Source organism: Pieris rapae, chromosome 19 (assembly GCF_905147795.1).
Source record: "Pieris rapae chromosome 19, ilPieRapa1.1, whole genome shotgun sequence".
Lineage (NCBI taxonomy): Eukaryota > Metazoa > Arthropoda > Insecta > Lepidoptera > Pieridae > Pieris > Pieris rapae.
The window spans coordinates 1593246-1606417 of record NC_059527.1 but is presented as its reverse complement, the minus strand read 5'-3'; the positions used below and the strand labels follow the sequence as shown (position 1 = coordinate 1606417).

The following is a 13172-nucleotide window of genomic DNA, read 5'->3' as shown; positions in this document are numbered from 1 at the left end:
AAATAGATGTTGTTCGATTCTCTGACCTACCCAATACGCACACAAAATTTCATGAGAATCGGTCGAGCCGTTTCGGAGGAGTTCGGTTACTAACCCCGTGACACAAGAATTTTATATATAAGAGATATCGAATGAATGAATATTGTTTTTACAATGGATAAAACCAACCCGCCCCTGTATTTTAATTCTTATGTGAATCACGCGGGCATAATGCAATGTCTACTGCGTAATTCTCCTAGATGTACGTTTTTTTTTACCTTTGAATGAGAGACAATACAGCCCAGTTGTTGAACAAAATTTTGCACAAATAAAATGTTGTACAATTATTGATGAAAATAAATTATCTAAAAAAAAAGATAATAATGACCTCCTAGAAAATAAAATTCCAAAATGATTTATAATTGAATTCGTCGTAGTAAATACTTACTATCGTAATCACTATAAAAATATTATGAATGATATCAGTAAATAAATTTATTTACGTCTCTGATAATAACCATGTCTACCACGTGTGAAACGCGTGATAATATCTTTATGTAAGATAAAAACAGAACTATGTTTAATAATTAGAGCAGTGGTGGCCTAGTGGCTTCAGCGTGCGACTCTCATACCTGAGGTCGTAGGTTCGATCCCCGGCTGTGCACCGATGGACTTTCTTTCTATGTGCGCATTTAACATTTGCTCGAATGGTGAAGGAAAACATCGTGAGGAAACCGGCATGTCTTAGACCCAAAAAATCGACGTCGTGTGTATCACTGGAGGCTGATCACCTACTTGTCTATTGGATTTAAAAATTATCATGAAACAGATTCAGAAATCTGAGACCAAGACCTAAAGAGGTTGTAGCGCCACTGATTTATTTATATTTTTATTTTTCTATGTTTAATAAATACTTTTTTTGGAAAAAGTATTTGTTACCAGTGTTTTAAAAAGCAAATTTTACGTCATCATTTTGGATCTTATGAAAGAGGAGAGAGAGGAGAATAGAATCATAGAATAGGTAGGTCATATCAGTGTATGTGGATAGACCTTTGTATGAAATTGACAGTTCAGTTACCCAAAGTGTAAAAAATGCCTTTAAAATATATTTTATCGCATGCGCTGCAACTAGTGATGATAGACTACAAACAACAGATTAAAAAAAAATCCACTAGTTAAAAATAAGATAGAAATACAATATGTATGTAAACCTCTGATTGTAAATAAACAGGTTAAGTCTAGTTTATTTCTATAAAATATTAAACCTTAATACTCGTACATTCTTGCAAAATTTTCCTTTGTTTGTAATCCTTGAGTTACTGGAACTAAATGTCTTCTATACGTGCCTACAACTCGTTTATCTGCTACTTTGAATGCTCCAATAAATAGGCTATTTTATTCTTATAACTTGATTAGTAACATTGATCAAAATATATATACAAAATATATATAAAAGATATATTACACAACAATCTTCAAAGTTACCGTAACTTTGTTCATCATACGCTTAATGAGGTATAGATTTCCATGTAGTTTTAGTTATTGTTTTTATTTATTTATTTTGTGGTTGCTTGTTCTAATATAATTGATTGTAGGGGAGTAAAATTTGTTATGTTATATTTTCTTATATATTTTGTGCATTCATATTGTTTAAGAAATTATAAATAAATAGTTTACTATGTGTAACAGTCAAGTTCTGATTGAATCCAAATAATCTTCATATTTCACCAGAACGAGATAGGACTGAGAACGATCTGTGAACGGCATTAGGGATCCAGCCTTAAAAATAAAAAATCATATTTTATTTTTGTGTCATTACAAACGTAGCGAACTCAAACTATAAGATTTTACGTGTCTGCTAGATTTTCAATGATGCTACATGCGTGATATTTTAATTCAAATTAGTAGTTAACGATTAATGCATTTAACGAAACAAACAAACAGTTTGTTACATCTTCTATATAACTAATTTATCAAGCTTAGTGATATCTATAATGTTAATCAAAACGGCTTGAAATTATCGTTTTAATCGCTATCAAAGTTATACAAATTACAATACAATATTTATTTCCTTAAATGTATGAAGTGTTTGGATTCCTAAAGAAACATCGTTGTTATAATTATTAGTATTATTGTTATCATATTGACTTCCGTCCTGTTATGTTTGATTGAATAAACAAACTTGAAACGGCTTATGAATAGACCAATTCTGCTATTTTTTTTTAAAAACGCCCACATGTCATTACAGTAATTGCTTACAGCATCATGGTGTCGGAGTGACAAAAAACACACAAACATAACGATTTTGAGTTTTTAGAACTACCTGCCTCCTAATACGGAAAGTATAAGTTTGGAGCTTAAATGTTAGAAATTCACCAGTCGCTCGTCTTTTGATATCTATTTATCACCCCGGCATCAGATCCAAATGGAACTGTTGAGTTTAGAGTTTGGTTAGAGATGGGTTTCTTTTAAGTTTGTCTTAATCCATGGCCAAGTCAAGAGCTCCTGCTGTCCTTGAACGCAGCCCAACTTATCATCTACCATCTACCATAACCTATAAACATACGATATATTTTGACTGTTTATAAATTTCATGAGTATCCTATACATACAAAAAGTGAATAACAGTATCAAAGAGTATGTACTCGTATTATTAAGTGTGAATGAAGAACAAACGAAACATTGGTTTTGTTTTGTTATGGTTAAACTAATGTCTATGACAGAACTAATTTCTTTAAGTATTTTACGAAATCAGACACGGAACCTCAAACGATTGCGCTTTTGGCACTGATGCCAACTCCTTACAAAATATTCCCACTTTTTTTTATGTACCCTCGGTTTTAGGGTAATTTCAAATATGAATTAAACATTTATTCAAGTAGTATAATATAATAGCTAATTCCACTTACATATTCGTCATTTTTCTCTCAGTAAATTAGTTTTTCAAAACTTTTCTTGGTATAATTTTTCAATTAATTTTCATACATTTTTAGAGCTTTTGTACTTTTCTTAACTCTTACTTATTATTTAGATATTGCGTAGTACTTAAAACCATGCTTAGAGTTTATATTTGGTTGAGTGTGTTGGTTTTAAAGAAAAGCTCATGAAAAATTACCCATTGGACATCTTGATACCTCCTAAATTTGGCCTCACTGACTTATGGATACCGTATGTTAATATGCAATGACAGTTCCCAACTGCAAGTATGGACTCGGAACCTAGTCTATCTTCAGCGTCAGGTTTTAGTTCGAACCATCGTCAAATCACGATGACGGGTCGTGTTTATCACTCACTGTTATCAGATCCAGTGATATTGACAGTAATATTTAAATAATCTCGAGTTTACCAGTTATTACTCGATGGCGCGTGTTAGGTACAGAAGATTTAACCACACATAAGAAGATAAGTCATTCAGCAGATCATAGGCCTTTGATTATGGATTCAGGAATAATTTAACTGTTTATTTTATTTTTTAACACTTTGCAGTATTATAGAAATACAGAATATCCAAAATAATTAAAAATAAAGTAGGGGAACTGGCAGCATTATCGCTTTCAAGCGATCTCTGCCAGGCAATCACTTTATGCTATACTTTTCTACAGTACTCCACTTATGAACGTCATATTAACTACTAATTCACAAATCAACGGCGTATGGACGTTCTTACATACTCTACATTAAAAAAATGTTTTATTAAAATACAAGTGAAAACTGTAATGATAGAGCGAAATAACTGGGATTCTATATAATTAATTACAAAGACGTAAAACTTAACTTCATTATGAAACTTTATTCTTAATTACCAATTTCTTAAGAGTTAATGATCATTGCCAAAAAGTTATCTGGAATTGTACATAAAAAACCCCTGTACTATGGCACTCAAGGTTTACTTAATAATTTACCAAAATTCTTCAAAGACCATCTTATTATAGTTTATAAAAATCGACTTACTTTGAAAATTACTAGAATAATAATGATTTGCGTGAAACAATATAATTTATATTAATTTATTGGTGTGTTCTAAACTTAAACTTATGTTTATGAGATAAAATATGAACTCGATATATCGCGCCATGAATAAAATGTACTTCGGTAAAGTTTGGCTGGTTTACTTTATTGTAAAATCCTTATATTCTTTATTACTCATGAGCTATCATCCCATAAGATCACTGTTATAAAAAAACTGTGTGTACTTACTTATGTACACCCGTAAGAAGCGTCCTTTGGCGTAACAAAATAAAAATCTTTTCAAAAAATGTATTTTATATTTGTAGTAAAAACGACACTAACGATAGTGAACATTAAAAATGAAATAATTTTTTTTTAATATCACAAAAAACAAAAATGTTAAAGCTATAGCTAACTTTAGGTGCCGGTTTTCTGTGACGGTACGGTGTGCGCGCATCCTAAAAATTTACTCTAATCATTTTTCCCTAACGCGCCAATAGAAGTATAACTTCAAATCTGAAGAATATATGTCGACGCATGTTATACAATTTAACGCGATTATTACAACCATAAATGCATATAATTTTACAACACCAAGAAGCTTAGGACTGCAATAATGATTGTGGATTACATTAAACATATCACGCACTGATCTCGTGAAAATTATTCAATGTTTGAGTTATATTAATTATAGAAATGTTTTTCGTAACATCAGATTTTTATATTTGTAACGCATAATTACGACATAAAAATACGAACTCAAAAAAACAAAAGAATTAAACGACATATTGAAGCAAGAATTGAATTATCGGTACTGTGTTCTTATAAATGGCGCTACAATATTTTTAGCCTCAAATATTTGTATCCGTTTCATGAATATATCTAATAGGCAATGAATCGGTCTCCTGCGACACAGGCCGCACATAGAGTTCCATTGATTAATTGATAGAAATTCCATTGGTGCATAGCCGAACGTACGTCTTTGGTATAAGAGTCGCCGGCTGAAGCCACTAGGCTAACTCTGCTATTAGAGAACCATTAAACGCGTTGCAACTCTCTGCAATGTTTACATAAAACCTTTATTCATCACGAACGGTACGTACTTTTCTGGACCCCAAGTCGAATTAATTCGGAAATACATTAGTGGGCAGCTGGTTTCACATTGGTGGTGCGCAGCAAAAACTGCTTTAAATACATAGGTGAGTTGAGTGCTATTTAATTTTTGTTTATTTAGAAAAAAATATTAGAACTATGCACTTAAATTTTGTCACACAATGTTTTGTTATCTATTAGTTAGAAGTAAAACGTATGTCTTAACTCGTGACATAAAAACGATCTTACAGTTAACCTTGAATGGTTATAATCAGTAATAACAAGACAAGGCGTCTAGGAATTTGCTATGCATTAGCTGTTCGTCAGGTATATTTTTACTACTATAAGACGAACAGTTAACTTGAAAATTTGGACTTCAATTTGGATCTCATTGTTTACGCGTAGTACATGATACGAAATCCGTTGGGAAATACACTTGTATTTTTTTTTCTATTAGTTGTAAGAAGAACCTTGCATGATTTTGATATATATTAAAGTTGAAGTATTACATAAGCACTATATGGGGGACAGTTGGTTTTCTTATTTTGTAAATAGTAATTATTTACTTTTTACACATATTACGCACACATTATCTATGCTTGAAAGCAAATGCATTTCGAGGATTTCTACAAAAAATTAATACGTTTATGTACTATTATTTTTGAGAGCTTTGTGACATTTTCTTGTATTGTATATAAATAAACGAATGAATATATTTCTATAAATAGTTCGTGTCCTTAAACTATTAACGGTGATACCACGTTTGACCACTTCAGTACATACCCAAATCCTTGAATCTATTTTTGCATAATGAGGCAAATTTACAGTATAATGATAGTTCCAACAGCATGAAAAATTATCTAGTAATTTCAAAATTGAAATATCTCACGCGAGAACCTAACCCTTGGATCTGTATTATAACTCGCTAAATAATAAATTATTTTGCGAGCTATATAACCTAACATTATTTGTTATATGCATATTTTAGTTAATATTCAAAAGCGTAAACAATCATCGTACACTTGACAATATGAGCCCTTTCATTTTTAAACACACTATAAATTGTATTTTAACATTTCCGTTTCCGATAATGTCCAATAACATAAGTGTCATTTAGATTTATCTACCCTTAGATAAGCCAAGTTTTTTTCCAGCCTCACCAACCCCTAATGTTATCTTATTTATAAGCTCATGTTTTAAACAATTAATGCCAGTTGCCCTGCTTCAAACAGAGTGTTTTATTTGAACATATACAACAACCAACACATGTGTGCAATTAAACACTTACTGAAGGAAAACGGCCTTAAACTTGTGTCAGGCACTGAAACCTGATCCTGTTAAACACCTGACCTACAAATGACCTACCTTCCTATTAGCAGGAAAGTGATACAGAAAGCTGAGGCCAAGACCCAAGGGTTGTAGGGCGACTTCCTTCTTGATATAGCTTACGATTCCGATGGTGTTGCTTACGGGACGATGCTATGTGAGGACAAAATATTTTCATTGTATTAGTTAGTTGTCTTGCAGGAATTTGCGTGTTATTCGTGATAATATAACTGTATATCAATTTCGGGATTATACTAGTTATTTTTGATTAATTAAAATTCTCCGCAATATGTCTATGGACTGATTCGAGTAATTTCACAAATAAAGTTAATTCTTAGTCTGAAAAGTATTGTGGGACTTATGCTCTGACGACGAATTATTTAATATTAAACAATAACATTCTTAATCTCTAAAACAGCGACGTATAGCATGTGTAAATTGTTTTACATAAAAAAGCATGTCGTCACATTTTTATCTACACTTATATTAGCAGGCCTTACGTGGTATTATCGAACCTAATAAAAGAAATTGATTGATATCGATTAATATTATCATAGATAATCATTATGTAAGAAATGTGAAAGTTGTGAAATAGATAGGAAAAGCTACTGTGTGCTAGCTAAGCCATACTAGCTTAGGGCTTATCGATACAGTTGTTTACAGTCCCTATATTATTTAAGGATTACAGTGTTATTGTATATGTAGACGACATTATACATAATCCTAAGCGCCGCGAAACGTGTTGTAATAACAGTACATTAACAATAAATCTGTTTGAATCTACATTTATCACAAAAACCGATACCCGATTAAGCTTATACTTAATTTTCAGTTTATAAATTGTAGGGTATAAAAATATTGAAGAAATTGTAGCATGCGAGTAATATAATCGAATCGCGCATAAGCCGATGTCTAGACGATCAACTTCACCTTGAGGTGGGAATGAATACTGGCTTTTGTCAATATGGTGTTGAATATGGTATTGGCCTCGCTTCAGCGTGCATCACTCCAAGGTTGTGGGGGTAAATGTTATCCAATGGGCTCGTCTGCGTGCGCATTAATAAAAACGGCATGCCTGAGAAAAAGTTGACGGTGTATGTACTTGCCTATCAATAAAAACAAATGATCACGAAACATAAAGCTTAGAGCCTGGTTTTTGGCCAGAATAAATCTGAAAATTTTAGGTCTGGACCTCAAATTTCTTTCGACTTTTTGGGTCTAAGGCAAGGCGGTTTCCTCACGATGTTTTCCTTCGCTTTTCGAGACTAGAATGTTAATGCGCTCAAAAAAATGTCCTTTGGTGCACAACCTCAAGGATGAGAGACGCAATCTCCAGCCACTAGGCCAACACTGCTTGATGTGATTAATATACGCAACTAAAAAATGTGTTGCCAACAACTACGCTAAATGTCGCGGCATACAATTATGTAAATCGTAATATATACATAGAACCTTTGCTTTAAGTATGAGTAGATTATATATCTGGTCACTCATGCCTGTTGCTTGGCCGGCGAAATACAAGAAATTCATCCATTCACAAGTATTTATAACTACTGTACGATCAATATTCTCTGCTCCAGTCAGGAGTTTAAAGGTCAAAGGAGTAGTATGCGCGCGCATGTGACGTCACTTAGCTATTGACTAACGTGCCTGTGCTAATATTATCATACGTAGGAATTCTAGATAGAGGGGCCTGCTTAAAAGTAGTGCGATTTAAAATAATACTGAAATTGCGCCAACAGAATACGAAGTACAACAAGTTACATGAACGAAAACATCAACAACATGTTATCTTATTGTGAACCAGACAGGGACAGTTAAAATAAACCATATCGAAAACTTTTTTGAATTGCGCAGTTTAATGTTGTTCTTAATTACCTTCGCTACTGGTTTATTTTTATATTCAGATTATGTAGTTATATTTTAGTTGTCTAAATACATTTCCTTAACAAGCCATTCGTTTAGGAAGTTTTTGTATGTTATAATAACCTTTTATATTCGAGGTGGGAATGCGGATCCACTGCCCTAAAAAGTTGCAGGGGTATGTGGGACTCGACCCACACCAAAATCTTTGCTATTCAGATATTGGGTGTACCATACCCACTAAAAACACTTCGACAAGGTCCTACAAAGCCGCGTTACCGACACTGTCGGATTATACCGGGAACTCAATGGCATGTTACACTCAAAGTAGGAGTTGGGCATATCTTCTCCTATTTACTCCTTGTCTTCTACCCCTAGTATTTGTCCTTAAGCGCTGCGTCTGTCGTTTTGACCATTTTTTGTACAAAACAAGGCAAAGTAAGATTATAACCCTCCGCAGATGATATAGTAACCTAAGATAAAAATCAATAACATATCCCCATCTCTTTTCAGAGACTCGCACCAAATAGATCTTCCTCCATTCGGGAAGTATGCCACGGGCATATTCTTTCTGGACAAGCTCCATCACCAGAATATTGAAGCCAAGTTCTTGATTCTGGCTGAGAGTCTTGGGCTTAAAGTCCTCTGTTGGAGGACTGTTCCAACCAACAATTCTACCATTGGTAAGGAATTTTCTATTACAATCGTTAATGACTTTAATAATCCTGTGATAAATGTTTAATTCTGAATTCATAGTTGCGGTAAGGGTCGTCTTCATTCTCAAAATGACTTAGGAGCTGTTCAAGTATTATGTAAGCACTATATGGGGGGGGTCGATTTTCTTATTGTGTTGGTGATTTATCAACAGTAATTATATACTTTTTTACACATATTACCCACACATTGTCTATGCTTGAAAATGAAATGCAGTTTCGAGGATTCTTACTTATTTGCTTTCTTTTGCTGACAAGAGGAAGGGGGAAGGGGGGGGGGGAAATTGCTCAGCAAATCTGCTTACGTAATACTTGAACGGGCCCTTATTAATTAAAGATATTGCTTTATGTTATTCGATTCACTAAAGAATCTGGAATAAAAAGTGATGATTCCTTAACGACGAAGACTTGATTCTCCTATTCTAGCAATGATAGGACCCTGTTCTAACTGTATTCAAAATATATTTCAGGGCTCTGTTACTTTCAATACCGACAAGCATCCCGATCTCAAATGAGATCTCAATTTTTCCGCAATCTTAAAGCGACATCAGCGCTTATGAAAACAACATCGAAGTTGCATTCAAAATCGTTGGCATCGGTATTGCTGTCCCTATTGAAAGTTAACAAAGCGCTATATAGTACAAATCATAAACGCTTCCGTGCCATTTTAGTAGAACGTTCTAAACTATTTACAACTCTTGCTTTGTACAGCAGAACTAGGAGAATCAATGAACTTTGGCTTCTGTAATTGTAATAATGAAGATGGCCCTTCGAGAAGTCATTTGTAACAGTGGCGATATTGTTCGTATCATCACATTGTCTCGCTTCCATACGGGCAGTTGCGATTTTGTTTCGCTACTCATTGCAGGTCGTACACGTAGTATTGGGTCGTAAAAAGCGGCCGAGCCGGTCATGCGATACTTGACCACACGGTTTGTTCAATTTAACACTGTATGTGCTACTGTTGAAGCTAAAATCACTCTGTTCTCATATTTTTCTCGATATTAATGTTATGAAGATTCTATGTATGTAGAAGATATGTTTCGATTTAAGTATGGGAATAGATTAAGTCATAGTATCAGTTGCCATATCAAATTCATTATTGTAATATTAGAATATTATTAAAGTATTATTTGTACATTTTAATTCCGATTGTATTATTTTTTTTACTCAACCTAAGTGTCGATAATTGAGTTGGCCAATCGGAAGTATATTTCCAGTGATCTTATCAGTACTAGTTAAATTCCAATAGTTAAATATTGTAGTTAGAGGTATAGCAATTGGCTCTAGAGGACAGTTAAGTAATTGCCAATTTTAACTAACTTTCAGGTCAAGTGGCTCGCAACTCGGAGCCATATATGCGCCAAGTGTTTGTAACTGGCGATATTGACGACGAACAACATCTCGCCCGTCAGGTAAGGGATATCGGTACCGATTAGACACTACGAGTATGAACTTGCAACGCGGTGTGCGATTTCAAACTCTACAGCTATAATAATAAGGACGAACTCTTGAAGGATTTCTTTCAGATCGCGCGACGGCCGCTGCTTCGAGACTCGCCGTTGCAAACGTAATTTAATACACCCTAATTGGCTGTTCGTGAACCTTTTTTGGATGGATTCTGGATTAATGTTATGTTCGCAGGTGTTCGTGTTGCGGAAACGTGCGTCCCACGAGCTTGTCTTGCCGGGAGCTCGGTTCTATATTTGCAGTCTGTCCTTGAAAACCGTCGTCTATAAAGGATTGCTGACTTCCAACCAATTATGGGTAACGTATACAAGATGCTGTTTTTTGTAATTAAGTTTTTGAAGTGAAACTTCTTTAGAATCGTTGTGATTTCAAACCGAATGCAACGGAAAAGCGACAGTAGAATGAGACAGAAACATTAATTCATATGATTTAACATGTGAGAAAATGAGATAGATAAACTTCTTTAGAATCGTCGTGATTTCAAACCGGATGCAGCGGTAAAGAGAGACAGAAACATTAATTCATATGATTTAACGTAAGAGAAAATGAGATAGGAGGCATTATACAGCCTCTCTTTACTGCCGCTTTTTCATTTGATCGAATTTCAAACTTTAATTGTTTTAGTTGTTCCAAACTAAAGATTTATATTAAACTTATAAACTAAAATGTATCATTAAAATATACTGTTTTTAAAGAACACACACATTTAGATAGTGGAAAATGATTAATTTATATTTGATTAATTATAAAAACTTTGCTCTTAAAGGTTTCACTTCTACCATGTGTGAATTGCACATATGTTTTTTATCGGATTTTATTTACAAAGTATAAAGTGTACGTCAAAAGGCTTACTATAAATGTAACGATTATCTAGTTGATAAAAGGGGCTAATGCTAGGCCGGCTACTTCTCATTAATTTGCGATTTTTGTTATAAAATAAAGATTGTTTGATGATTTCCTGTTTTAAAAAGAGTTTTTTTACGCCGGCTTTTTCTCTTGGCCTACACCCTGTGTCTTCTTTGCCGATGTATAGGGATTAGGGACGCCTGCAGGTTTAAATTTAATGATGTGGAATAAGTGATTGTATCTTATATATACCAAAATAAACATTTTCTTTTAAATTTTTTTTTATTAACAAGATTGATTTTTACAAAGTTCCTAGTAGTATTACAGGGTATATACTTTTTCTGCAAACTGAAATGATACGGTTTTTTAGGAATACTTCAAAGATCTGACAAACCCCGCGTTCACAACGTACCTGGCGCTGGTGCATACCAGATTCTCCACGAACACCTTCCCAAGCTGGGAGAGAGCACATCCTTTAAGGTAATTTTGGAGGCAACTAGTACTTGGAGTATTGGGGAGGGGGATGCGCAACGCAATTGTCCACTTAATAAATAATAATAATAACATAGAACTCTTACCGTTATCTGCTAATTTTTATTTGTATTTTCATAAGGCTAAATAATTCATCTGAAAACTATCGAAAGACTTTTATAGTAGTCAATATCTTTTTAGGTTCTTTCAAAGTGTAATGTGTAATAACATTAGTATTATATGGTTAAAATTGTAAGCCTGATAGAAAGCCTTAATAAGAATGGAATAGATGAATACTTGAAAAATACTTTTCAGGGTTCTAGCTCACAATGGAGAGATAAATACGTTGCGAGGTAACGTGAACCTGATGAAGGCCCGCGAAGGTGTGATGAAGAGCAACAAGTTTGGAGATGGTATGTATCTCACTTACACTTTATGTGCCAGATAGAGACCGAATGACATACAAATTAATAATAATAAAACTTTATTCATATCAGAAATACGAATAGAATAGAATAATAGGTTGTAACAATTGGCCTAACGTGGTATAAGGTGCATGTTTACAACAATATTATAAAGAAAAAGTAGTCTTAGTATTACATCTAATCAAACAAAAGCCGTAAATGTGCGTGAATGTATGAGAATGCGTATGTGTGTGTGTCGTTTTTTGGAAGCCTTGGGAGTATTTCCGAACCAATTCGACTTAGAGCCGGCAACGCACTTGCGAGCCCTTTGCTATTGAGAGTGTCCATGGGCGGCACCACGTAACATCAGGTGAGCCTCCTGCCCGTTTGCCTCCTGTTCTATAAAAAAAAACAAAGCAAGTATGAAAGCACAAAATATAATTCCATTATGACTCTATAATAAGACTCAAGAGATAATAAAAATCTAATTTATTTGCTTCCTTCGATTTTGGGTCTATAAGATGCGTCGAGCAGAATAACACTCTTGGTGGTATAGCCAGGGTTTGACCATAGGCATTGAGAATCACATGCATAACTACTTCTTCCGATTATAGTCTCTCTTGTTCTTAATTGTAGACCTGAAGAAACTCTACCCGGTGGTGGAACCAAATCTATCCGATTCTGGTTCGGCTGACTGCGTTTTGGAGTTCTTACTCCACGCCGGAAATAGATCTCTTCCCGAAGCCGTCATGACCATGGTGCCAGAAGCATGGCACAATGACCAGACCATGGACAAAGAGAAGAGAGACTACTACATGTGGGCTTCTTGTGCCATGGAACCCTGGGACGGGCCAGCTTTGATTTCCTTCACTGATGGGCGGTACATAGGTAAGTTAATAGTCAATATTTTATAAACTTCATAAACCTTATTGTTACCAGCATAATACGATTTATTTAAGAAGAAAAGAGCTAATCCCCTCAAAGGCCGGCGACACATTTGCAGATTTCCACTTTAAGTAAATTGACCCGCTTGTCCTGTTAAAAGAAAAATACAGTAGTT

At 34.2% G+C, this 13172-nt stretch overlaps 1 protein-coding gene across 1 annotated transcript in view; it reads left to right on the top strand.

The window, feature by feature from the left end:
• Nucleotides 1-13172, top strand: part of LOC110993503 (glutamate synthase [NADH], amyloplastic) — a 54448-nt gene that overhangs the window by 12686 nt on the left and 28590 nt on the right. Inside the window, exons 4-9 of the mRNA XM_045632412.1 lie at nt 8722-8891; nt 10251-10336; nt 10566-10688; nt 11608-11717; nt 12024-12121; nt 12749-13000. Coding sequence (XP_045488368.1) covers nt 8722-8891; nt 10251-10336; nt 10566-10688; nt 11608-11717; nt 12024-12121; nt 12749-13000 — 839 coding nt within the window. The remainder of the gene's footprint in view (nt 1-8721; nt 8892-10250; nt 10337-10565; nt 10689-11607; nt 11718-12023; nt 12122-12748; nt 13001-13172) is intronic.